This window comes from Phasianus colchicus, chromosome 24 (assembly GCF_987193195.1).
Source record: "Phasianus colchicus chromosome 24, bPhaCol1.hap1.1, whole genome shotgun sequence".
Lineage (NCBI taxonomy): Eukaryota > Metazoa > Chordata > Aves > Galliformes > Phasianidae > Phasianus > Phasianus colchicus.
The window spans coordinates 6,621,111-6,644,723 of NC_143459.1; the positions used below are offsets into that span (position 1 = coordinate 6,621,111).

General features: G+C 44.9%; 3 protein-coding genes across 14 annotated transcripts in view; 1 reads left to right on the plus strand and 2 right to left on the minus strand.

The window, feature by feature from the left end:
• Positions 1–552: 552 nt before the first annotated feature.
• Positions 553–6,467, minus strand: IL22RA1 (interleukin 22 receptor subunit alpha 1). Its single transcript, XM_031595139.2, has 6 exons — positions 6,301–6,467; positions 5,416–5,594; positions 3,926–4,110; positions 3,329–3,464; positions 2,988–3,109; positions 553–1,560 (listed from the first exon to the last, which is right to left on the minus strand). The coding sequence occupies exons 1-6, from the start codon at positions 6,465–6,467 to the stop codon at positions 553–555; spliced, it is 1,797 nt and encodes a 598-aa protein (XP_031450999.2).
• A 4,132-nt stretch (positions 6,468–10,599) lies between these two features.
• On the minus strand, positions 10,600–16,656 carry IFNLR1 (interferon lambda receptor 1). 2 transcript variants are annotated; one of them, XM_090124043.1, is made up of 7 exons: positions 16,586–16,656; positions 14,647–14,770; positions 14,217–14,398; positions 13,653–13,795; positions 12,985–13,141; positions 12,323–12,447; positions 10,600–12,108 (listed from the first exon to the last, which is right to left on the minus strand). In XM_090124043.1, the coding sequence occupies exons 2-7, from the start codon at positions 14,712–14,714 to the stop codon at positions 11,194–11,196; spliced, it is 1,590 nt and encodes a 529-aa protein (XP_089980169.1). In that variant the 5' UTR covers positions 14,715–14,770; positions 16,586–16,656; the 3' UTR covers positions 10,600–11,193. The 2 variants fall into 2 exon arrangements, with proteins under 2 accessions (XP_089980169.1, XP_031450557.2); XM_031594697.2 differs by lacking the exon at positions 16,586–16,656 and adding an exon at positions 15,624–16,574.
• GRHL3 (grainyhead like transcription factor 3) overlaps positions 16,568–23,613 on the plus strand; it is a 51,332-nt gene continuing 44,286 nt past the window's right edge. For 9 of the 11 annotated variants that reach the window (XM_090124035.1, XM_090124034.1, XM_090124036.1 and 6 more), the window contains exon 1: positions 17,095–17,230. The gene's annotated coding sequence lies outside the window, so the exon portion shown is untranslated. Of the gene's footprint in view, positions 16,699–17,094; positions 17,231–23,613 lie in introns of those variants that run through there. The other 2 variants (XM_090124033.1, XM_090124032.1) reach the window with 2 other exon arrangements.

Below are 23,613 nucleotides of genomic sequence, written 5' to 3' on the forward strand. Positions count from 1 at the left end.
CCCAGTTTCAATGACTGCTTTGAAGGCGAAGCAGCCAATTGTTTTGCAAGAATCATATACATGAGAGTAGAACACCAATTTCTGTTTCTTTCTTCCACTATAGTATGTTATATTTAATTCTTTCAGCTTTGCATATGTCTGCATTTTAATTTCTTCAGAGGGCGGGTTTGTTTTGGACCTGGAGGTTTTGTGCTGGTAAAGAGCAGATGTAGTTTCTGCCGTGAGCTCAGCTAAATTTTCAGGAAACTGGATCTGGAAGTAGAACTTGAATCTTAACTCAGCTTTAGAGTAGTCCAATTCATAAGCAATCTGAGGAATACCCACAGACTAAAGATGTACTAATTAAGTGAAAAGATACAGTATGATAGTATAGTAGGAAGTAATTACATTAGTAAGGTATTTATGTCTATGAGGGAACCATAGTGGAAACTGTCAGTGCTGTGTTACATATAAGACAAGACTATCTACATTTATTTGCGTGTGCTGTTTGCAGGACACACTTCTATTTCATACAAACACACAAAACCTGGATTTTAATATCATTAAATCTCCTTAATAAAATTCTGTGTTTTCATCTGCTTCATCCCACAGTACTTTTAAGTTCAGGTCTTTGAACAGTGTAGTGAGAGAAATGCCACTACTGTGCTCCGAGATAGTGTCCTGGGTCATGACACGGTCCAGTTTCATGCAGTTTAACTCCTGTGCAGCTGGCAGCTTCTCTGCTTCCCAAATTTGCCGAAACTGCATTTTATTTTCAGAATGTGACGCTGAATCTGGTGACACCCACCACTCTGTGTTGTCTCCAGGAAAGTTATTACCAGTGCTGACTGAGGGGAGGTGGGCTGCTGATGGCTGTGACAGAGATTCATCCTCTGGAACACAGTCTGTGTTAACTGTCACTGAAGACAGTAACAGTGGCAGTTCTGCTGTCTGTTGTCTATAGCATCCTCCTTGCTCCACTGAAGGCAGCAGCAGCTGTGGCAGATGCTCTTCACTTTCAACCCCATCAGTCTGCAACAGCAGTTGCTGGATTTGCTGAGGGCTCCTATGTACAAGAGCTGAGTTTCTCATGGCATTGCTATCCCACAATGCCACATTTGGCCGTTGCTCTTTGTAATTCCAATGGCTGCAGCTTTCACCTAGCGTATGACTGACAAGCTTCCCACCAGCAGAGCTATCTGACAAAACTTCTTTTAGCAACTGGTTCAGACAGAAGTTATTCTTGTTGCTATGGTCTGTGCTATCGACACAAACACCGTAGGTCATGGGGAGGTTGGCAGTGCTTTGCTCAGAGGTTTGAGGAGCATATCCAGTAGGAGCTGTGCTCACTGGGCACAGCAGATGGGCGTCCTGGAACACCGACAGGTTGGCTTGCTGCTGGTAGGTACACAGTGATGGATGGAATGGTTGTGGTGGCTCCAGTGATTTGTCCAAACATCGGCCTACCAGTGGGAACTGCACTTCGGGGATGAGAAGTGAAGGTTTGGATAAATTTATAGGCTTTATAATGTGTTCCACTGTCAGAGTTAGAGGCTGGAATGACGAGACCCCTCTGAAGTCCTATACAAGGAGACAAACAAGAGTTATCAACAAGAACTCTGTGACTTTGAAGATCTGCTTAAGGGTCTTAGAAATTCCCCGTTCATCACAGAAGATTTAGACCAAATGGGAACCTTCCAACTCAAACAAATCCAACTCAAACAGTTCTATGAATCTATGAAATTTTCTTTGGAGAAACACCAATAAGAGCCAGCAACCACCACCAGGCATTTGCCATGCTGATGCAAGGAATGATGTGTGATGAGCACTGTCTAGGCTGAATCCAGAGCGTGGGGAAAGCGCATTGCAGGGTTGACTCACATGATGGCAAATCACTGTATGCATTCTGATAATTGGCTAAATGCAGCCCTGCAAGCAGCAGAAAATATGTAGATGTGCTTTTCATTGTGATACAAAAACTTGAGGGTAGGTTTCAAGATGGCAAAAAAAAGTATCAGTTTATACTTGCAACTTCATTTTCATTTGACTTAAACACATGAACTGAGTATTTCCAAATGGAACGTATACAGTTGCAATCAGACATGCTGCTCAAAAATCTGATCATGTCTTTTTGCCAGACTTTCATAATCCCTCTTTTACTAGACAGAAATACCCCTCACTTCACCATCATGCTCTATTCATATAATTGCCTTTTGGCAGTAAGCACATTTGTGAACCATTGCTGTCAAGGATGAAGTGCAGGAGGAGTAAAATTTCATCCAAAATCTCTGATGAACACCATGAGAACTGCAGTCATTGCCATCAAACCAGGGACTGACGTGTCAGTTTCTCAACAAAGAAGTCACATTTCCCACTGGTTTTATGGTTTTGTTGCTCTCTTTTAATGTTTTAATGCAAATATTAAAAGTTCAATTGTATTACTTACATACATAATTTTATATTTAATGAGGGCTGCTCTTAAAGTAATGCCTCCTGGTTTATGATGTCAGCCCCCCAATGTCAGAGGCAGATGCTGGTGGTATGGCAGTGGTTGGCAGAGGTTGAACCTTCCCACCAATATGCCATTCCATTTTGTTGCCCTGAGACTGACAACAGCATAGGGACAGTCTGATAGAATGGCATCCAACACTGACTTGCAAATGAAGCAAATGGTAGAATTGAATTCTTCCATGTGGAGGAAAACTATGCTCACTGACATTCATTGGCACTTGTGAGCATTTAAGGAGACCCAACAGAGGATTTAGCACAGAGAGGCAGTATCTGCTGCATTTTAGCAGTGGCAGCAGCAACAGTGGGGTACCTCTGCTAATGTAGGTTTTTGTATGTGTGAGACAATTCCTGTTTACTCAGCGCAGCCCAGGCAAGCCAAAAGGTTGGACACCATGACCTACACGATGCCCTCACCTGCTCATGCATCCTCCCCAGCTAGCAATATACAAAGTCCTGAGCATTTCAAAGATCTGCAGTATTGACTTAACAACACTCACCAAAGACATGGGCTGTGCACTGTGTTGTTTGACATACTTATAGATCACATAACCAATAGTAGCAAACGCCAGCCCAGCACAGAATCCAAGGGCCACAAAACAGTAGAAGAGCCATGTGTTATCTGGTCAGTGAAGGAGAGAACAAGGAGAAAATGTAGTGTCAGAACGGTTGCAAGGGATCATCCAAATGATTATAGACTTCACTGGACAAGAATTTTAAACTAGCATTGCTTCAACACCTCTGTAAAGGCTGTGTTATTTTATATCAGCTGAGAATTGGTCTCTTTTGTGTACCTGGTGTCCCAGAAAGACTTTTAGTTGAGCAGAGTTAACAGCCTTACCTGGCAGTGTTTTAACCCGAAATACTTGAGATTTGCTGCTTCTCTCAAGGAGATATAGATGCACTGTTCCATTATACTCTGTGTCTGGGTCCAGATTGGAGACTTCAAATTCTTTGTTATGTTCATTCTTTATCCACTATTTAAAACAAAAGCAAATTCTGTATGTCAGAAAGATTACATACATACAATTTCCTGAACTCAGACTGCAAAATACAGCATATTTTATTCACTAATAAGGTGCTACAGGAAACGATAATTCTGTATAGCTTTAAACACAATTTCTTTTCACTATTACTGTATTCAGTTTTTGCATTTCAATTCACTGAGATTAGAACTACATCCCTTGCTTTTCAAATCTCTGTCATGTTCACTTTTGGCTAGTTAGACTGTTGAACTCTGGCTTCATTTCCAAATTATCAGAGAAATGCTTAAAGTTCTGCTTGTCTGCTGAATGTCAAAGGCTTAGAGTTCCCCCTGTGGAAAAATGAGTATACCAGAAATTGCATCCATCGTGTATCAGTTTCGATGCCCTTCTCCACCTGATGCAAAATCTGATCTACAAAAGTCAGTGTCTCATGCCATGAGGTTGTCCATTACCTTTTGATGCGTCCTCTGGTTGAATATTGTTAAGTGATAATCAACAGCACTGAATTTGCTGTAAATGTCCTCTATGGTTAGCTGGTGGCCATCCTCACCTCTCAGAGGCGTATAAGGGGGGTGTATAAGAAACTTTATGGACCGTACATGAGGAATACACTCCACTTCTGGTGCTCCAATAATAGCTAGAAAATACAGAACAGAAAGCATCAGCTGTTTAGATTATAGCTGATAGGTTATCAGGTTTTAAACCTATCTTATACATGCACCCCAGTCTGTAAGTGATGATGTCTGCTTACATACAAAACAGTTTCTGATCTGTGTTTTGTTGGACATAGGAAAAATCAGGAGACGAGAGATACTGTCTTCCCTCAGGATTCTGCTGCCTACAGCCAACATGTGTCTCTGTAAATTCCTTCCCAAGGCTTTTCCTTGGGACCAAGTTCTCACTGTATGCTGGTTCCCTTTCCTTCACATGCATGTGATGAGTGTCAGATCACATCACAGGGCACTGTTGCCTAAATCCCTGTTCCTACTTCAGATTTTGTCTTTAGGGCCGTTCAGCTCTTGTGCATCTACTCTCATCTGCAGTGAAAAGTGTGGGCAATACTGAACATTTAAACACAGGTGTAACTCAATCTATAACATGATGTTTAAAAGCAGCATTCATTACTCCTTCAAGGATGTATAGCTTAAGGAAGTCAAAAGAATGGCTCTGGGCAGGAGGATCACCTCACTGGGATTGTTAAGGCTTATGCTGCAATGGAAAGAGAATGTTTAATGATCAGAGCAGTGATATGGCTCTCTTTCATGGCTTGATTTGTGCAAAGATGTGAAGGTTCTTCACTTCCATTGACTGTTACTGAATCCTTGAATTATTCTTGACACATACATTGGAAAAATTTTAGACAGAGTCAGCCAGAGAATTTCCAGAGGCTTTGTGGTGTGTTTGGTACAGCCCGCTTGGGTGTTGGGAACCCGGAGCATCCATTGGACTGGCTGCTTGTTTGCTGGACTTAATGTTTCGTGGCTTTGATGCCCGTATTACTGTCTGGGCTCAGAGTGCCCATCATCTCTCTCACCAAGCTCCCCTGCCACTCTTCAACCTTAAGAGCAGCTCTTCCTCCAAAGACAAGATGACATTCCCCTGTAATTGCAGCTGGATGCCAGACCTCAGGGGTGGCCCTGCCCATGTGCTTGTTTGCTGCTTTGTCCAGCAAATCTTCTTAGAATCATAGAATCACAGAATGGCTGAAGTTGGAGGGGACTTTAAAGACTATCCCCTTCCAACTCCCTGCCATGGGCTGGTTGGCCCCACGAAGATAGGGCATCCCAGGGCCCTATCCTACCTGGCTTTGAACACCTCTTTAGCCCTGGAAAGCTTTCACTCCCTCCCTAGCAAGCACAGAATCTTGCAGTACTGAAAATGGAGGAGACATGATCCTAAACATCAGCGAGACTTAGGATGAATCCCCAGCAGTGGTACATACTCTCTTTTCTGGGTTCAAATCTCTCTGAGCGCACCCAGTTGGAGAAGCAGCGGTGGCCAGCAGCCCTCACCCTGGCGTAGTAATGCTCTGTGAAGTTCTCTGTTTCATGAGTGAGATTGCAGAAGAGTTGTGTGATGCTCTGGCACTCCTGCTTGTTAAGCCAGGCTTTCTCTCCATACCTTTGACAGGACAAAAAATCTTTCAGGTTGTTTGGTAGAGTAGATGCAATACAATCCTTCAGAATAATGCAGACAGGCTGCTCTGACAATTCTTAATAGTTTTAAAATTCATTATTGTAATTAGCAAGTGGCTGGGAATTAAATGGCAATCAAACCCCCCCTGGGTACAGCCCTTAATCCATTCCCATTGGCACTTCTGCATGGCTGTTGCTTTGAGGAAGGACAGCTTGTTTCAAGCCACACACACACAGGAGCATCCTGCAAGCCAGCAACTGCTGGGCTCTTTTACCCAACGACTGCATGCAGATTTGCTGCTGAGTTTGCAGACTTACCCAAATGCGACAAAACTATAATGTAGTAGAGGTTGGATTTCTTGTAGCTCTGGTGACTGAACCAGAGGAAGGCAATTGCTATTACTGGCACTTACAAAGTGTGAATCAGCAGAGCAGAGAGAAGTAAGTTGCTGAAGGCAAAACTCTGTTATGGCGTAAAGCTGTCAAGGTGTAAAAGTATTGCTTAACTAAGCACCATCTGCCAGTTTAAATAATCCTATCCTTTACTGAGTTCTTGTCTAAGCAGAACCATGTCTGTAACAGCAAAACAAGCAGCAGAAACAGCAACATTGACTTTTCTTTCATGGCCCTCTTCTCTGAGAAAAGTGGCCATAAAACCCACCAAATCCCAAAAAGAAGCAAAATTCACATACTGTTTATACTGGACATCAAATACAGTGCCAGGAGGGATATCTGCTTCAGTTTCCCAAGTTAGAATGTTCTCAAAGTTTGTAGAAGAAAATGCCGCACGTTTCAGACATGACGACCTCTCTGTAGTCGCAATGCCTATAGTAACAAAGAAACCAGTGTTAAAATGCATATTCTGGCACCTCAGCCCTAAGATGAACACGAATCCAGGGGTGCTCAGCCCTTTGGTGAACAGAAGTAGCAGACATCCCGCTCCCAGTTTGCGAAAGGGGGGCTGCAAAGCAGAAGCTTGAACAGAAGCATAACTTGGATCTTAGGCACACTGCTGTATAGGCCTTGCAGATCATTGGCTCATCCCAAAGGAATGTAAGCCAGGAATTTATACAGAAGGGCTTCAAAACTTAAGAGTCAAAAAGAGAATGCACGAGTGTCTTATCAGGTTTCTTTTAAAGCAGCTGAGTGGATGGAAAATGAAGAACAGCCTGATTTCAAGGCTAGATTCATGTCTAGGAATGCCACTGCTGTCTGCCCAGACTCAGGGAAGTAATGTGCTGAGATCAGTTTCACACCACTGTGGGTATGACAGCCATTAACCTCCCACAATCTGTTTTATGGGATGAAGACTGCCTGTGCAGAGTGACATGCCAAGGACCTGGGGCCTGGACTCTGCTCTGGGTGTGCCAGAGTGAAGCACACAGCTCTCTGGGCTCTCTGCAGCCCTTGGCCCATCAGGGGCGATGGGTTCTGGCTTTGCTAAGCAGCAGTGTCTGCTGTGTCTGATAAACACACAGAGCATACCAGAACTGCAATCCACCTGCAACACATGACACATCCTGGAGAAGTTGGGTTTCATTCCGTCATGGGAACACACAGCGCAGAATTTCCTGAAGGCTGATTCAGAAAACCTACCTGGGACAGTAACCTTCAGAACTGATAAGCTCTGTAAATTCGAACTATAGGCAAGTCCTCAAAGTTACACAGCACATACATTACTCTTAACTCTTGCTTTGCAGTGTCAACCAACTCCTTGAAAGAGTTTGGGCTTCAGCCTGATCTTGCCGGAAAGGAGCAGTCCCCTTATGGCATTTATAAATTGGTACATACCCTGGAAAAAAGTGGTGTGCTAAGCAGGTAGAAGCAGCAACATTGCGCATATAGGAAAATTTATAACCAGAATGGAGGTGACCTCTGGACAAGATCCTTTCAGTATTTAGGGGGGGATATAAGAAGAAAGGGGACAGAATATTTAGCAGGGTCTGTTGTGATAGGACAGGGGAAGTGGTTTTCAACTAAAAGAGAGGAGATTCAAGATCTAAGAAAGAAGTTTTTTACACTACAGATAGTGAGGCACTGGCACAGGTTTCCCAGAGAGGTGGTCGTGTCCCATGCTTGTAGACATCCCAGGTCAGGGGATGAGCACTGATGGAGTTGTGGGTGTCCCAGTGTGCTGCAGAAGAGAGGGACCAGATGGCCTCAAGGGTCCCCTCCAACTCCAACAATTCCATGATTCCATGATTTGTTTGTTTCTCTTTTAAAATCAGAGCTGTTCTTCTGTTCACATGCCTCGTTGCACAAGACACAGGGGACTGAAGTCTGTAAATATCCTTTGCGCTTCTGGGATTCAGCTTATATTGTATCAGTGGCAAACACTTTAGATTGAAGGACTCTTTTCTTCTCTTTGAAAATGTTAAAAGGTGAGAGCAAAACAGCAGAGAGCTTTTGGACAGTCTTGAATAACAGCTCATTCTCTAGGTCTTCCTTCAGGAAACACAACTAAACTACCTCCCCTAATACAGATCCAAACAGAAACAACCACCATCAGAGATAGGAGAGAAGCCAGGACTTACCGACCACTGAACACACAGCCAAGACGACCAGAAGTTTCTTCATGAATAGCAGTGCAAGGCGGGCTGGGAGAGCAAGCAGTCGATCCAGTGTGCTGGTGAATCACCTTTTACAACAGCTAAATTCTTGTTTGTGAGGCCAGGTTGGATTTGTTGCTCAGTAACTGGCTGCAGAGCTGCTGTCCCGCCTGCGTGCTCATCTGAGATCACCAGCAAAAGATTTGCACGCATGTGTGAGCACATAAGAGAGCATTTAAGGGACAAACAGGAACACTCCTTCCGAGTATACACACGTAACTGTACAAAGGTGCACAAGTCAGAGGCTTAGAAAATCCCCGTCTTTTTTCTTGAAAGAGAGCCAAATGCCATTTTCCCGATAAAGAGCTTCCTGACTAAAGGCCCTTGTTGAGATTTTTCAGTTTTGGGGCTTGCTTTTCTGGTTGGATAGCTTTAACTTTTTAAAACTCCGGAAGTGAATATTTACTGCTCTGCACATAGCTGGTATTGTAACTGCTGCAAACAAGACACCTATTTCCCTAGGAAATACCTTTCGATATTTTCCTGAAATGAAAGTCAAAACAGATCAGTAGTGTTTAAGCTCTGCTGTTATTCATACTGGGTGTGAATGGGAGCCAAAATGACTCACATGGCCCTGCTGCACCAGGCAGAGCACAAATCAGGTCTGCCAAGGTGTGCGTCCTGCTGGGTGGCTGCAGAAGGTCTTCCTTTCACATAGAAAGGAGGGTGCTTTTCTGTAGCAGGAGCGTGTCTTGCCCCTGTTTGTTTTTTTTCATAGCTTTTCTCACCTGTAGACCTACAGTTAATTTTAGCGGCTGATGACACTATGAGGCTCTATTCTGGATATCATCAATATCACCCAATAAAAAACTACACATTTATATGAAATCTAAGCAAGAAACAGACATAGCTCATTTTCCATTCCTTTCTTAGGCTTTTAGGGTGTTGTTCAGTCACATTTTCAACTTCTTCTCAGAAAAAGGGAAGACATTTCCTTCTTTAGTGAAAACCAGTAGCCTGTCTTCAGGAGCTGTGGATTTAGAACCACCAGAAGTGTGTAAAACCAGAAGAACTGGTACTATTGCATGCTGCTTATTTTTCCTAAGATATCATAAGTGGAGAAAGCTTCACACGTATAGCTTAACTTGAAGCTTAGAAAGCTCTCTTAGGCACTGCTTTTGAATTTTTATCATCTAACTACTCACTCAACACAGACTGGGTAACCTCACTGGATTACTTTATCCCATGGGCATAACTGTTGACGAAATGAGAAAGTCCTGTCCTGAGTTCTTGATTATGTGTAGGACTAACTGGGCCACTGCATAAGACTCAAATTCCTCCAGGCTTCTTCAGCAGCTGAGCAATGCCCAGATTTGTTGGTGAACTGGATCACAGCTCTTCCAATGAAAAGGGAGAGTTTCTTTACTCATTGCATACCTACAGCCAGTAGGTAAGGTAGAAGATACAGACTGACAGAGGGAGCAAGGTGCTCTGGCTGTTCCTCATCCTTTTCCAGTGGAAAGAAGGTCTCAAGCCTGGGCAAAGGACATCCAAGAGTGGGATGTTGCCTCCTCCAGTAAGGCTTATCTGGTTTGCAGCCTTCCCTCCAGTTCTCATCCTGGGAGAACCTGGACAAGACAGAGAATTGATCACAGGCCCTTTTGGGAAAGTTATGACACATCCAAGTAATTTTGTAGAAGTTACTCAACTTCTGAGCTTCCTGTAACTAAAGGCTTTGGGGATTTTCTTGATTGCTCAAGAAATTGGTTGGTAATTATATTTGGATGATCTGTATCTTTCTAAATTAAGAGGAGGGATTTCAATACAGGATGAACCTAAGGATACCTTGGGGGTGATGGGTAAGAAATAGAGGTTTCTAGTTCAGTAATATTTTTAACCACCTCCTTCTTTGATTTTAAGGTGGGATTTTAATTAGTACATCTTGCTTTCCTCTTCTGAAGCAACCCCAGCACCCTACCTCTTTCTGATGTTTTCTTCCGATTCTTTAGAGATATCAACATTGATATCCCTCCCTCACATGAAACAATTCTGTTTCTCCCTCTTTCTTCAAACATATTGCTTTCCTCCATGTCTTTTTACTGGGGGGGAGTGGGGGAAGGAGAAAGAAACCTAGGAGAATATGTTTCCATGAGATGCAAAGGGCACAAATTAAAAATAGTCAGTGTTGCCCAGCAAAGAGAGGCCCTGTCTCTCCTGTGTCTTCTGATTTGATTCTTGGCTCAGAGAGTTGCAATCCTTCTCTTTCAGTGACCCAGCTGGAGACCTGGCTGGGAAGTCTCATACAACCCCACTCAGAAAAAAAGAGTAGAAATGGGAAGCCTATGACAGAGTCCTGTTTTAAAATATATTGCTTTTTAAGATCAGCTACAGCCACTCTTTGTAGTTGTGTGAAATATGAAAGCACACACAGAGATTTATCTATGAAAATATTTTACTTCTGCATACGGCATCTCTCAAACATCCTGCACAGCAGGGGAAAAAAAACAAGTACATTTGTATAATAAACAAAATAAATAAATAAACATGCTACACATTTCTCACTGTGACTTTGGTTCACTCCATTGAAACATAGAAGGTGATCTCTGTAGGTTGATGGCAAAGCTCAAGAGAACACAAGGCACTGCATGTTTGCAATGCGATACCTACCAAAGGTATCACTGCATGCCTCACCCCTGCTGGGTTCAGATGGTGTCCCATGTCATAGTTTAATGTCTATCACAGCTGTATTCCTACAGAAGCACAGTTAATGTACATTACCTAGCAGTAAAAAAAATACACCTTTTGTGTCCCAAAGCCATATCTTCGATGGACCAGATATCAGTAGAAAAAAAATCTTATCTAGTATCTCTATCTCTAAATTAAAAACAACAACAACAACAAAAACATCAAAAAACAAACACAAACAATCCACAGCACTATCAATTATTTGTCCTTGTTCTTGTCCAGGTATCCTTGCCTGGATTTCTGTAGCTCTCTAGCATCTTCCAGGCATGCCACAGAACTGCAAGGTACACTCTAGCTCCTTCTCATGTAATGTGAGTGCTGATAGCCTTTGAATTTAAACTTTTTATCATATCTATTTTCCATATCTGAAGTTCTAAATGCATCACTTAGCACCATGGATGTAGGAGGTGTCCCTTCTGTGAAATTATCACTGTCACAGTCACTTGCAATACCTTCATCTTCTGCCACCTGTAATGTCTGAAAGTAAATGAGTTTCTCCATGCTGGGATCCTCGTTGAGCAGCGAGTTCTCATTGACCTGGACAGGCTGATCAAGTGTTGGTTTCTGGTAACATATGGTAAAATCATGATCTTTCCTATACAGGCAGTGTTCATCAGCTGGAAGCCTGGTGCAACTCTTGTTCACTAGTGTGTGAAGAAGGCTCACTTCTAGGCAGTCATCGCTGTCTGTATCATGCTGTCCATGTTCCCTGGGACCTGGGAATCTCACATCAGTGAGTGATATTCTTCCCAAAGAGGAACTGTGAGAACGTGATGCCTTTTCATTTCCTTGGGATCCTGAGTCCACCTCATTCTTTCTCATGGGAAAGAAAGAGAAACCGAGGGCGCTTAAGTCAAATGCGGATCCACCATCCACAAAGAGACCTCCAGATGTGGAGCCCAAGATAGTTTCTGCATCAGCTGTTCTGGATGTTTGAAAGATGAAGTGTCTCATTGGAAACTGAAGCATTTCAGTGTATGGGATGAAACTACCACTGTCTTCTTCCTCTTCCTCTTCCTCTTCCTCTTCTTCTGATGATGATGGTAGGAAGGAAGCCATCCATAGTTTGTTGTTTTGTGCTAAAGTTTTGTTTTTCTTCCCTTGTGACATTGGCTTATCTGTGCAGATAAGACAGTCTATGAGGAATTCATTTTCTCTGCGCTCACAGCAAAAGGTTGGGCCAGCAATTTTACAATTCGATAAATCCTATCGGAAAAAAGACACAAAATAGGTCAATGATGCTTTTCAAAGCAAATTTTGGATATAGGACACGCCAGAATCAAAGCTCTCTTATAAAGGGACTTCTGAATGCAGAACTGAGAAGCACAGACCATAAGCAACTTTTACACTCCTTCCCAGATACCCTCTGAAAATCAGCCAGATTTTGATCTGGGAAGGTACTCCAGCATTTGGGCCATACCAAAGCTTGAGGCATCTGCTTATGCTTTCCATCTTGTTTCAGCAGCCAGATGGTGGAGGCACTTGTCAGAAGGATGAAGAGGACACAGACAGGGATCATGATGGAAAAGCGGAACTTCCATTCCCCTGGTGAAACAGAAAAAGACAAAAACAAGTTTCCTGAAGGTTGTATATTTTATGCTAATAATGGACTCTTATGGTCAGCTTTTCTTTCCGAGATCTCTGAAATTGTTAAGGCTCAAGATCCTATTTTTCCAGCGAAAAGGATGACAGATGTGCCTAAGATCAGCCTCTAAGTCAGAAATGGTAGAAATGATTGTTGATACCAGCCAGTGCCTTAATTAGAGCAGGTAAAGGATGAGGCTTTATTGACTTTTTTTTTCCCCGCTTCCAGGAGAAATTTGAAAATTCCTAAGGCTTTAGTGGTAACATAACTCAAGTATAATAATTCAGGATTTTCAGGAAATATCTTAGGGCTGGATATTTCCAATGAAAACATTGCTACAGAAGGCAGAAACCTTTCACTTGAAAATCCAAATCCAAACAATTTAACAGCAAGCTTTTTTTTTTTTTTTTTCCTGAAAAGCTGATTTTTATGGAATTCTTTGACTTTCTGTAATCTCATCTGATATCTTAGTACATCCTTCCTCAGGAGTATCATACCTTTATGGTTTAACAGCATGCACACTGGCTGGGAGAATTTACTGTGCTTGAAGTCAATGCTTTGAATGGAGGATCTGGCATTCAAGCAGTAATTGCCTCTGAGTGCAGTGGTGTCAATAGTCACTGCCTTCTTCCTAAAGATATTTCTGTATTGCTTCTGTTTGGAAACAAAAGGAACAGAGGGTTAGAAAGATGACTCTCTCATTTTTGGGATGATGTTTCTCTACCCTTTTTGCCATGAGTCTCATCATCCTGTTTGCACGGCACCAATGGTTGGAAGGTGTGTAGTGAGGCACTTGTCTTGCTTGCTATTTGTAGTAAGCATCTCTTCATGTCTGTGCTATGCTCTTTGTTGCCACAGCTATGCTGTTAGCAGCACCCAAACTAGCTGTTCTAAACCTTGGATTTTTCTCTGACTGTTCAGTTGCCTCTGAACATCACATCTAAATAGATAAAAATAAAAATAGAGTAAGAAACAGAACTACCAATAAAACAAAAATACTGCATGTAACACACTCATTTCTTTTCCAGCTTTAGTTAACTCTGGTGTGGCCATTTCAATTTCTCTAGGCCAGCCTCCAGTCACTTCCTGCATAGATATTTGCAGCTATTTCACTTCAGCTTCATTCCTCTATTCATTTCATCTATGTAGTACCTCTTTTACTGACCTTGTCTTCAGATCCAGCTTCCCAAAAGTTGAAGTCATACATCCAAGATAAACTCTCCACACAGCTGGCCATAGGAAAAGTGGCATTCACATGGATTACGTTCTCCTTTACATTCATGTTTAGCAGTGGAGGAGCCAGTTCCACTATAAATGAGTGACCAGACGTAAGAATAGTGCTTTCTGACATCGTAGTTTCACAGAAGTAATGTTTTATTTGGCTGATCTAAACATCTAGCTGATATCTTGTGGTGGACATGGAAGGAAGGAGGAGGGTAAAGGAACATCTCGTTTTTTAATGTAACATAGCCCCAGTGATACTGTCTTTCTGTTGTGGTGAGCTTGAAACCAGTTCATTCACCTAGAGCACTGATGAAACAAATTCTGATACCAGCTACAAAACTTAATTTCAAATCATCATTGCTCACTGTACCTTGTGCCCACTCAATTCTGGCATTCATAAAACTTCATGTTTCTCTTCCTGCTATGTGTGGCTTAACTAATTTGCTCATGCAGATACTGTTGCTGGGATGTCCTTCCAGCCAGGCTATACCTAACAGACACTCACCATCTAAATGGTATTCCTTGAATTGTGATTTTACCCATGGTGAATGGAGTTGTCCAGAAGTGGCTTTTACTTGAGCCCGGAATTTAATGAAGAAGTTTGGAATCACACACGTGAGGTTGCAAGAGATACTGTGAATATTTCTGCAATGAGGAACCTTTATCCATTTGTCCATGCGTGTCTTGCTAAAACAAGAAACAAACACACCATATCAAACATCTTTTGTTATAATTTATACAGCAAGTGAAGGAAGTGTTTTCCTGCATGGATGCTGAATCTTGCTGAAAGTTCAGGGCACTCTCCAGACAAAAAAGGATTGACTTTGGTGAAAGAATGCAGTCAGATCACTGATCATAATGACTCTGATTAAGCACACCCAGAGATGTTTGCCCTGTGCCATATTTCCTATCAGACTCCCTTTGTAAGCACTCACCTTTCATACCTCACAGTGTACAACACATCTGGTGGAGATCCTTCTCCTGGAGTCCATGTCAAAATCATATCAAAATTCTTTGACAGTAATGTAACATTCTGAGGAGAAGGAAGTTGACAATGACCTGATCAAAAAGGAAATTAAGTGAATTATTAAACACTGCTTTGGAAATAGGAAATATCACCTGTTGTTGACAAAGGTGGCTTCAAAATTTGGGGCACAGCAGCTCAATTCACTTATGACTGTAAACTAGTTGAGGAAACAGGTATGTCTGTTGTTGTGTTTTCCTCACCTCACCACAAAACATCTTCATCTCAACAGCTGTCAGAATTAGGACTGCAATGTGTGTGAGCCATCCAATTCTGTAATTGGAGCAGCATCCCCCATAGTTTCACTGGATTCTCCTGTGATCTGTTTCACAACCCCACAAACTCCATCCTGATTCCCTTGTTCTCTCACCTCCTGAAGCTCAGATCAGGCACACACCACTGGGTCACTCCACCCATCCACTTCCAACTCATAAAGGCAGACATGTCACAAGTACAGCAGAATGCAGCATGCAGGCTCACCACTTGTACTTTTTGTCACCAGCTGTTTCCGGTAAATAAACACGTACATTGCAGTCTTCAACAAGACTCATTCAATAGTCAGATAACTGGCACTGCTGCCCAAAGAGGTTGTGGGTGCCCCATTCCTGAAGGTGCCCAAGACCATGGATGGGCCCCTGGGCAGCCTGAGCTGGTGGGGGGCAACTAGCCCACAGTCAAGGGTTTGAGTGGGATGGTCTTTATGGTCCCCTCCAACCTCAGCCATGCTATGATTCTTCGATTTTAAATTGCCATTTCTTTACAGTGAAATGTTTTACTTGATGAAAATCATTCCCATCCTTGTTGCTTTCAACATGTTGTCTATGTCTTCCCTTCCCCAAGCAAAGCCACATAGCCCAGCAAAGCGAAAGTGACAAAGCCATGACGTACCTCTGGGCTGCCACAGGAAGCACAGAACTGCCAGCACTCTGATTCTCCATGCAGACATGCTGCAGCAGAACTTTTCCACATGTAATTTATTTCTTTCCTTGCTACCTTTTCATTGTATTGTTTTCCTGTACTAAGTTGTATGGATGGTGGAGGAACATGTGGTTAATTACTGACACGCATGTGCACAGTTTCACTTCCTTGTGCAGCCCAAATGTGGCACTACTCATTGAACTGAAGAGGGAGCAGAGGTGAGACTGCTTGGGATGAAAGCAGAAATGCTGCAAAGATTGCAGCACAATGCCCTCCGGTGTAACAGAGCTGATCTCTGGAACAGGCTACGTGAGAACAGAACATGGCATGAGCCCTTTCCTCTGAGGCACCTCATAAAAAGTGACCTTTGGAATTTACCTGTGTGGCTGTCAAATATTTATAGAAATCAAATAATGTTTTACTGCATGAGATACCTGATAATAACCTAGCAGGTATAGAAACCTGTTAGCAGAATTACGTGAAGTTATGTCAGTCTCATACTCATGAGGAGCCAAGGATTTTCTCTCAGTGTATGTTATCAGGCCAAGAGTACGTTCTACAAGGTACAGAACGATGCCAGTGTGGAAAGCAGAGTGCAGAGGTGGGAAGCTCCATGTTTGGGTTGTGCTCTGAACCATGATGAACAGGACAAAGGGGAGTGGCATCAACTAAAAGAGGGGAGGTTTGGGTTAGATGGTACCAAGAGATGTTTTGCTCAGAGGACGGTGAAGCGCTCGCGCTGCTGCCCGGAGAGGTTACGGGTGCTCCATCTCTGCAGGCGTTCAGGGCCAGGTCGGGCGGGGCCGGGCTCTGCGCGGCTCTCCCAGCTCCGGCCGCATGGAGGCGCTGCCACCCGGAGAGATGAGCCGCGCTCCGGTCGGGGGAACTTCCGGAGCCGACTACCGGAACCCACCCCTACTTCCGGAACCTACCTCCGGGTCGGCGCCGTGTGCGCGCCGCGCTCAGTGCAGTTCGCTGTCTCTTCGTAGTGCGATTGGCTGTCCCGTCCCACTGGGCGTTGACCCCCCTCCGCCTTACCTGCACGGTACGCAGAGCCAGCAGCTACAGAGACGTGGGGGGTAGAACGCTGCTGCAGCCGTCAGCGCGCTGCTGGGAGCCTGGCGGTTTGCACATAGCGACCATGCGGCTTCTGCAGGGTCTGGGCTTAGTGATGCATTGCGCAAATCCATTAATCACTGCGCATTCTCCCGCTGGTCTACTCAGTCACGTCCATGCTTTGGGACAGGGGTTGTCCCTCCTCTGAGCGCTGTATCTGCGCCTCTGCATACCGCTGACAGCTGAGGAACACAATGTTTTGTCTCGCCTGTCCGCGCTACATGATTCAGACTACGAGGGCAAACCCTCTCTGAGTAACCCGTCCTGCCCGGTCCTTTCCTGAGGAGGGGCACTGCAGGAAGCGTGCTGCGGGGCGGCCACTGCATGCTGTGGTGTGGCTTTGTGAAACCGCTGGGGGAACTGGCCGGCAGAAAGTGCTGTCATCCCACTCCTTCCTGCTCCTGCCCCACCCACGCACTGGTCCTGGCAGAGAGCTGTGTGTGCTGCGTGCCGAGATCCAGGTGAGAAAAAGCCCACGTCTTAGCAACACTTAATAAGGCATCTCTGGTCTGAGTGGCACCATGGGAAACCAAACCGTAATGATCCATAACTGAAAGTTAAAGAACATTTCATTTGACCACAGTTTGCAGGAAGGAGTAGATGTTTTCTGCTTGGTTTTGTGTTCAGGCCTGGGGCCCCAAGCACAGGTGGGATGCAGAGATGTTGGAATGGGTCCAAAATAGGGCTGTGACAATTATATGAGGGCAGGAGCACCTCTCCTATGAAGAAAGGCTGAGGGAGTTGGGCCTGTTCAACTTGGAGAAGAAAAGGCTGCAGGGAAACCTCACTGTGGCTTCCTAGTACTGAAGGGAGACTATAATGGGGGACCAACTTTTTACACAGTCTGATAGTGACAGGAAAAGTAGGAATGGCTTTAAACTAAAAGAGGGGAGATTTTGGTCAGATGTTAGGAAGAGATTATTTACTAAGAGGGCAATGAGGTGCTGGCACTGCTGCCAAGAGAGGATGTGGATTCCCCATCCCTGGAGGCATTCAGGGCCAAGTTGGTTGGGGCCTTGGGCAGCCTGAGCTGGTGGGGAAAATATTTTCCTCTTTCTGCGGAAAAAGAACAAATTGCTATTGGTAATGGGAGGGTTAAAAAGTCGGCAGAGCTGAGTGATGCTAAATAAAATACAGCAGTGTCCCCTTGACCTAGACAGGCATCTCAGCAACTTGTCACCAAGAGAAAAAGAAGAGAACAGACTTGATTTGGTTTTTAAACCAAGCCTGGAAATATTTAAAATGAAAAACAAAACAAACGAGATAATGTATTTTCCATACAGATGCTACGAATCATTTCACATTCTTTATTTTTATTTCTGGTTTGGGATTTTCCAAAGAATCCAAGTCTACAAAACACACACAGCAGCTATAGCTGATGCAGTTCCAGATACAAGGCTTTCAATTAAAGAATGTATGCACCTCTAAGTCTGCTTCTGCATGGTAAGGAGACTACAGTAATCCCACAAAGACACCTGGACCCTGTTAGTCCCAACAGGGTGTTAAATACTGGATTTGTGTCAGAGCTTCATTAGGCCATTGTGCTTTGGTAGGTAATAAGGGTGCTTGTATAAAGCCTTGGGAGCTTCCCAAGAGAGTGCAGCATTTCCCAGCTGTTTCATACCTGCACAAGCAGTGTACAGTCACCAGTCAGCAGACCCTCTTCCCTTTCCAACCTCATTACCACTAACGCTGCAGTCAGGTGGAATGGGTGCTGCTGTGTGCAGGTGGAGAGCTGTCCTGACTGGAGCTTAGACGGATGAGCAGGGGGCTTTACAGACATCACTGTCACTTCCAGGTTCAGATCTTCCTCTCTTTTGGGGAGGGCAGGTATGATGCATGTCTGTACGAAAGGGAAAGACCTTCTCTTCATCTCTTGTCCCATGGCAGTGGCGTGGACGATTGTACCTGCCCTGTCCCTGGCTGCTTCATCATGTAATAGGGGCAGATCTGCAGAGATTTTTTTTCCTCAGCAGGAGAAGCCCCTGCTAAATAAGGCAAAAAACCCTGCTCTCATGGGATGAGCCCATTCCCTCCCGAGGGTTTATTTATTTGTTCACAGCAAACAAACAATGAAAACTGACTTCATTTTCACCTTCCCTGTGACCTGCTTTCTGCATGCAGCCATGTGGTGTGCAAACACAGTGCTGCCTTGCTAAAATTCCCGTCACTATCCTTTGCGGGCAGCTGGCTGCATCACCAGAAAGGCAACCACCTGCTTCTCCAGCAGAGCCCCAGACCTGCCAACTGGTTTTCTACCACAAGTGAATTAAATGCAGTAGTTATATGGATCTCACGTAAAGCCGGAATTGCAACAGAGCAGACTTATTTCGGGTCCCAGCCTGAAATCATGGACCTGTCCTGCCTTTGTGCCCCTGCCCCAAGCAGCAGGGCAGCAGTGTGAAATGGCACTGCTCAGGCAGTGGACTCATGTCACTATAGGGTTTTACGCTTTTCTCATGTTTCTTGAAATCTGTCCCCTCCCCTTTACAGCACCTTTTTATTCATGCTGAAAGCAGTCAGGGAGCTTGCCTGGACTTGCAGTAACGGTGAAACTCCAGTGCACAGAGTCAAATGATTGCTAGCCCGCAGTGCAGATACAACAACACGGGAACCTCCTGGGGGCACCATGCCTCTCGAAACCCCCACCTCTCACCGATCAGCGTGGGAAAAGCAGTGGGGACCCTGCATGTTCCAACAGAGAGAGCGACTTATTTCTAGCAACCTGTCGGTTGTACTCTTTGAGCCAAACTGTGCTCTCGGGGGTCATTCCACAGGCTTCAGAGCTTGTCCCTTGAAAGCATTTCTGTACTGTGTGCCATGCCACCCTGCCTAATTTGGGGGTTTCTCGGGGGGCTCAGGACTGCAAGATGCAATGCATTGGCCCTTGTTATGAGGCTCTTCTTCCCCTTTCTGGACAGGGGATGCAGGGGTCTCTACATACTCCTTTCAAGCAGGAAACACATTTTGTCTTCAGTGGATTTCACTCAATAGTGGAGTGAATGCACACGCTGGTAAGGGAGCACATGACATTGGGAAGCTGTGTATGTACTGTGTTTTTAATGTGGACATCACCATTAGGTGAGTTACTGCAGAAGGAGGTGTGTGGGGTGCCCAGAGGTGGATTTCCACACTGAGGCAGCAAGATGCTGTTCTGCAACCACTTGTAGTGGCAGCTGCACTTCCTGGCAGGGAGGGCAGCATTTGTTTGAATGTTTGCAGTGTTTTGCATTGTAGTATTTGGATGCCAAAGCTACACACTGCTGTAAAAGTTAATTAGCCAGATAACTAATTAAAGACTTCTCCTTTTTATTGTTGCCAACTTGCAGTTCAGAAAGGGGCTTGTGTCAAAGTAGATGCAACCACACATCCCAGTGAAAGAAGTGATACACCATTCAAGGTCCAATTACCCATTTAGGGGATGGATGAGGGAAAATCCCATCATGGTCTGTGAGAAGGAACGTCCCAGTCCCATGCAGGAGCAACACAACTGAGTGGGCTCTGTATGCCTCTCCAGAGAGGCTCTTGCTGAAAGGGGAGGGCAGCAGTCTGGAACTGAATGTGATGGACAGGATTTGGAGGTGCCAACAGACATCATGGCAGTGGAAGAGTCCCCAGGAGGTTGACATGTCCTTGGGGACTTTGTTAGATCCCCCTGTCAGAGCTCCAGGCTGGTGGGACTCTGAGCTAAGAGAGGATGTTTCCTGCTGTAAGGACACAGGCAGGCTCTGCTTGTAAGACTTGGTGGATGGTCCATGCTTGCTGTGCTGCTCTGCTGCCCTTGGAATGTCCCCATATTCTGTGGATGTCACTGGTGCAAGAGAGGACTGACCAGATGGATGCCCTCTTAAGTCTGTCTCATTTTCTTGGGTCACTGCAGAGGAGATTTGTAATATTTCTTTTAAAAAGCATCACCAAGAACACAGTATCACTCAAATTGAGTTCCTTTATCAGTGGTATAAGGGAGTGCTTCCAGTTGCTCCAGCGCTGTCTTGACCTGCCGATTCCTGGGGTCATTTTGGCCCCAGGGAATAAGCAGCGAGAGAGCGGAGGGTGGAAAAGCCAGGGTGAGGTTTGGGCTTCCTGGTCTGGCCACCAGCCAGGAGACGTGCTGTAACTGCATGGCACCAGGCCCAGAATTTCCAGGAGGGCTGAGCTCGCTTCTGAGCTTAGGAGAGGGTCCCGCGTTTCCACCAGCACTTTGCACGTGCTGGGTGCACCCAGGGCCTGGGCTATTGTGAAATCCCAACCTGGCTGAGGGTGGCTGAGTGTTTGAAATTCCACCAGGCTGCCCAGCCCTCCCTCCCCACTGAAAAAGAGGTGGAATTGAGCAACTTCAGCAAGTGTTCCTTGGCTGTGGAGCTCACGTATTCTGCGGAGCACAGGGGATGATGCTGATTTCATCCAGCTGCTACAGAGGGGCAGTGTTTTAAGGCTCAGAGTTCAGATCTCATGACTGCTGAGGTTGATCCACTGATACACATTTACACCAGATGAGGATCCGGCCAGAGTCTCGATACTGGGAGAAAATGCTTCCCACCCCCGCTGCTATCAGGCCCAGCCCTTGGATGACAAGAATTTAATTTAAAGGCTCAATCTCTTGTCTGAACAGCTCCCTCCCTCCCCCACTCTGAAGAGAGGAAAAGCTTCAGAGAGGCATCAGGCAAGTGGGAAAGCTTTGGAGGGAGCTGTCTCTTGCCCTTTAGCCATCCAGAGAGAAAGAACTCATCTGAATGAAATGAGGATCAATCAGAGAGAGGCATGGGAAAAGCTGGGAAAATGAGCCTCCAGTGATGTATATTCATGGGGGGGAAACCTCCCCCAGACATACAGAAGCTTTGATGAAAACCCTCCCAGCTGTGCTGAGCCTTTGAAGTGACACAGCAGAAGTGCCTTCACGATTAGCCAAGAGATAGAAGCAGATGAGCTCTCAGTCAGCTGAATCCTTGTATTTCGGATAGACTTTAATGCTTACTTTTTATATCTTCTTCCAAAATTAATGAGCATCATCTGCTCCGCATCCCGTCATTCCTTTTCCCCCTTCCTCCTCACCGCACCCCAGATAACCTACAAAGCCGGTAGGCAGGAGATGAGCCAGCCATGGTGCTTCATGCTCCAGACTGGAAAGAGTACTGAACAATTAGCAGGAAATAAAAGGATAATGGAAATGGGGCTTGCTTTTTTTCTTTTTTTTTTTTTTATAACCATAAAGCAAGTTTCTGGAATCTCTCCGCATATCTTATGTCAAATGCCATAGCATTTCAGCAGCAGTGTTTCTCCTTCTCCCATACTTGTCTCTAACCTCTATCTCCTTTCCTGAGCAGAATCTTTGGAAGCCAAGTCTGAAATCTGTGCTCTGGTCCTTGAGCTGAACAGTGCTGTTTCCAGGCGGGAACACTTTTGCACACTAGGGGTGGAGAGACAATTCCCCACCATAGTAGTGCCCAAGAAGGCCAGTAGTACCTGTACTCCATGGACCTGAACCTCCTTTGCTGAGTTTGAATGGGTGCCCAAGACCCATGGGAGCTGTTGAAGGTTTTTTATTGCTGGAAGGTCAGTTCTTGCAGAAATCTTGCTCAGAAATGCACTTTCATCCGGCCTTTGCTTACCATAGCTGGATGGTATTCTAAACACAAAGTGCTCTTGAGTTCTCCCTCTGAGAAAACTCAGGGGTTATCCAGTAACTCCATTTCTCCCCCATGCTGCCCTTTCCAGCAGACGGTTCCCTTGCAGGAACAGTTGATGGAAGCAGACAAATGCAGCCAGCCAAGTCAGTGATGTACAGCATGCATTGAGGAGCATTGGCAGCTCCAGCTGATCAAAGCCTATCTTGTGATGCAGTGGCATTTGTCAGGGTGTTTTCTTTTAACTTAATCAGGTACACTGAAAGAAAATAAGTAATTGTTTTTCCAGTTGTAAAAAGCCACTTCTGGAATGGTCAGAAACAAGACATTGCTCAAGAGCTCAGTTAACTGAGAGCCTCAGCACCACAAGGCTGCGGTAAGACTTGTGCGTGTTTCTGCCTCTTGAGATGGTCCAGACTCCTGTCCTCTTTCCTAGCTGCCACTGGATGACCCCGGATCTGGCTCACCCTAACAAGAGAGACTCCCCTTCCCCACATGCCTCTCCCACAGCAAGTTCTGTAAATCAGGAAGAACCAGCTTTTTGCCATCCCAAGGTGGTCATTTTGCCCTGATGCCTGCAAATCCCTGGCTTTCATTAGTAAGTGTGCAGCTCCATTTGTGGCTTCTTTGTCTCTCAGCCCACTTGCCCAGCTCTGGCCCTGCTTTGATCTCTGCTGTAGGCAGTGCCGCGTGCCCAGGTTAGCAGGAAGACTGTGATGAGTCAGGAGGGCACGTGGAGGGCCCATAGCTGGGATCTCTGCTCTGATGTCTGCATTATACACTCAGCAGTTACAGCTTCTGTAATGAGCAAGACATTTCTAGATGGCATTTCTGTAGCTAAATGTAGTAACTCAGACAATCCTGATGTTTTACATTCATGGAATCATAGAATCATGGAATCAGTAGGTTTGGAAAAGACCTTTAAGATCATCCAGTCCAGCTGTTCACCTAGCACTAATGTTGCCCACTAAGCCTTGTCCCTAGGTACTACATCCACCCTTTCCTCAAACACCTCCATAGATAAACTTTGGGAGATCCCTTTGTCTGAGAACACTTAGTTATGTTTGTGTTGTATTTTCAAGGTCTTTTTGATAGTGTCTTAAAAATATGAGCATGAAGTGATCTATTAAGTGCCTTTACACTCAGTCTGAATCAGAGTGGTCCATGCATACTCAATTAGCATGAAAAGGGTCTTCACTGGATTTACTGTAATTTAATTC

What these genes read in the sequence shown, in the direction of transcription:
- IL22RA1 (XM_031595139.2), bottom strand. Translation starts at nt 6,467, where the DNA reads ATGCATTTTAACACTGGTTTCTTTGTTACTATAGGCATTGCGACTACA. An exon ending in ATTTGAACCCAGAAAAGAGA is followed by an intron (nt 4,111 to 5,415) that starts GTATGTACCACT and finishes TGTATTTTCTAG; the next exon opens with CTATTATTGGAGCACCAGAA. An exon ending in ACCAGAGGACGCATCAAAAG is followed by an intron (nt 3,465 to 3,925) that starts GTAATGGACAAC and finishes TGTTTTAAATAG; the next exon opens with TGGATAAAGAATGAACATAA.
- IFNLR1 (XM_031594697.2), bottom strand. Translation starts at nt 15,681, where the DNA reads ATGTCTGCATGGAGAATCAGAGTGCTGGCAGTTCTGTGCTTCCTGTGG. An exon ending in AAGCTGGATCTGAAGACAAG is followed by an intron (nt 13,142 to 13,652) that starts GTCAGTAAAAGA and finishes GTTTCCAAACAG; the next exon opens with AAGCAATACAGAAATATCTT. An exon ending in AGCAGATGCCTCAAGCTTTG is followed by an intron (nt 12,109 to 12,322) that starts GTATGGCCCAAA and finishes TTTTTCCGATAG; the next exon opens with GATTTATCGAATTGTAAAAT.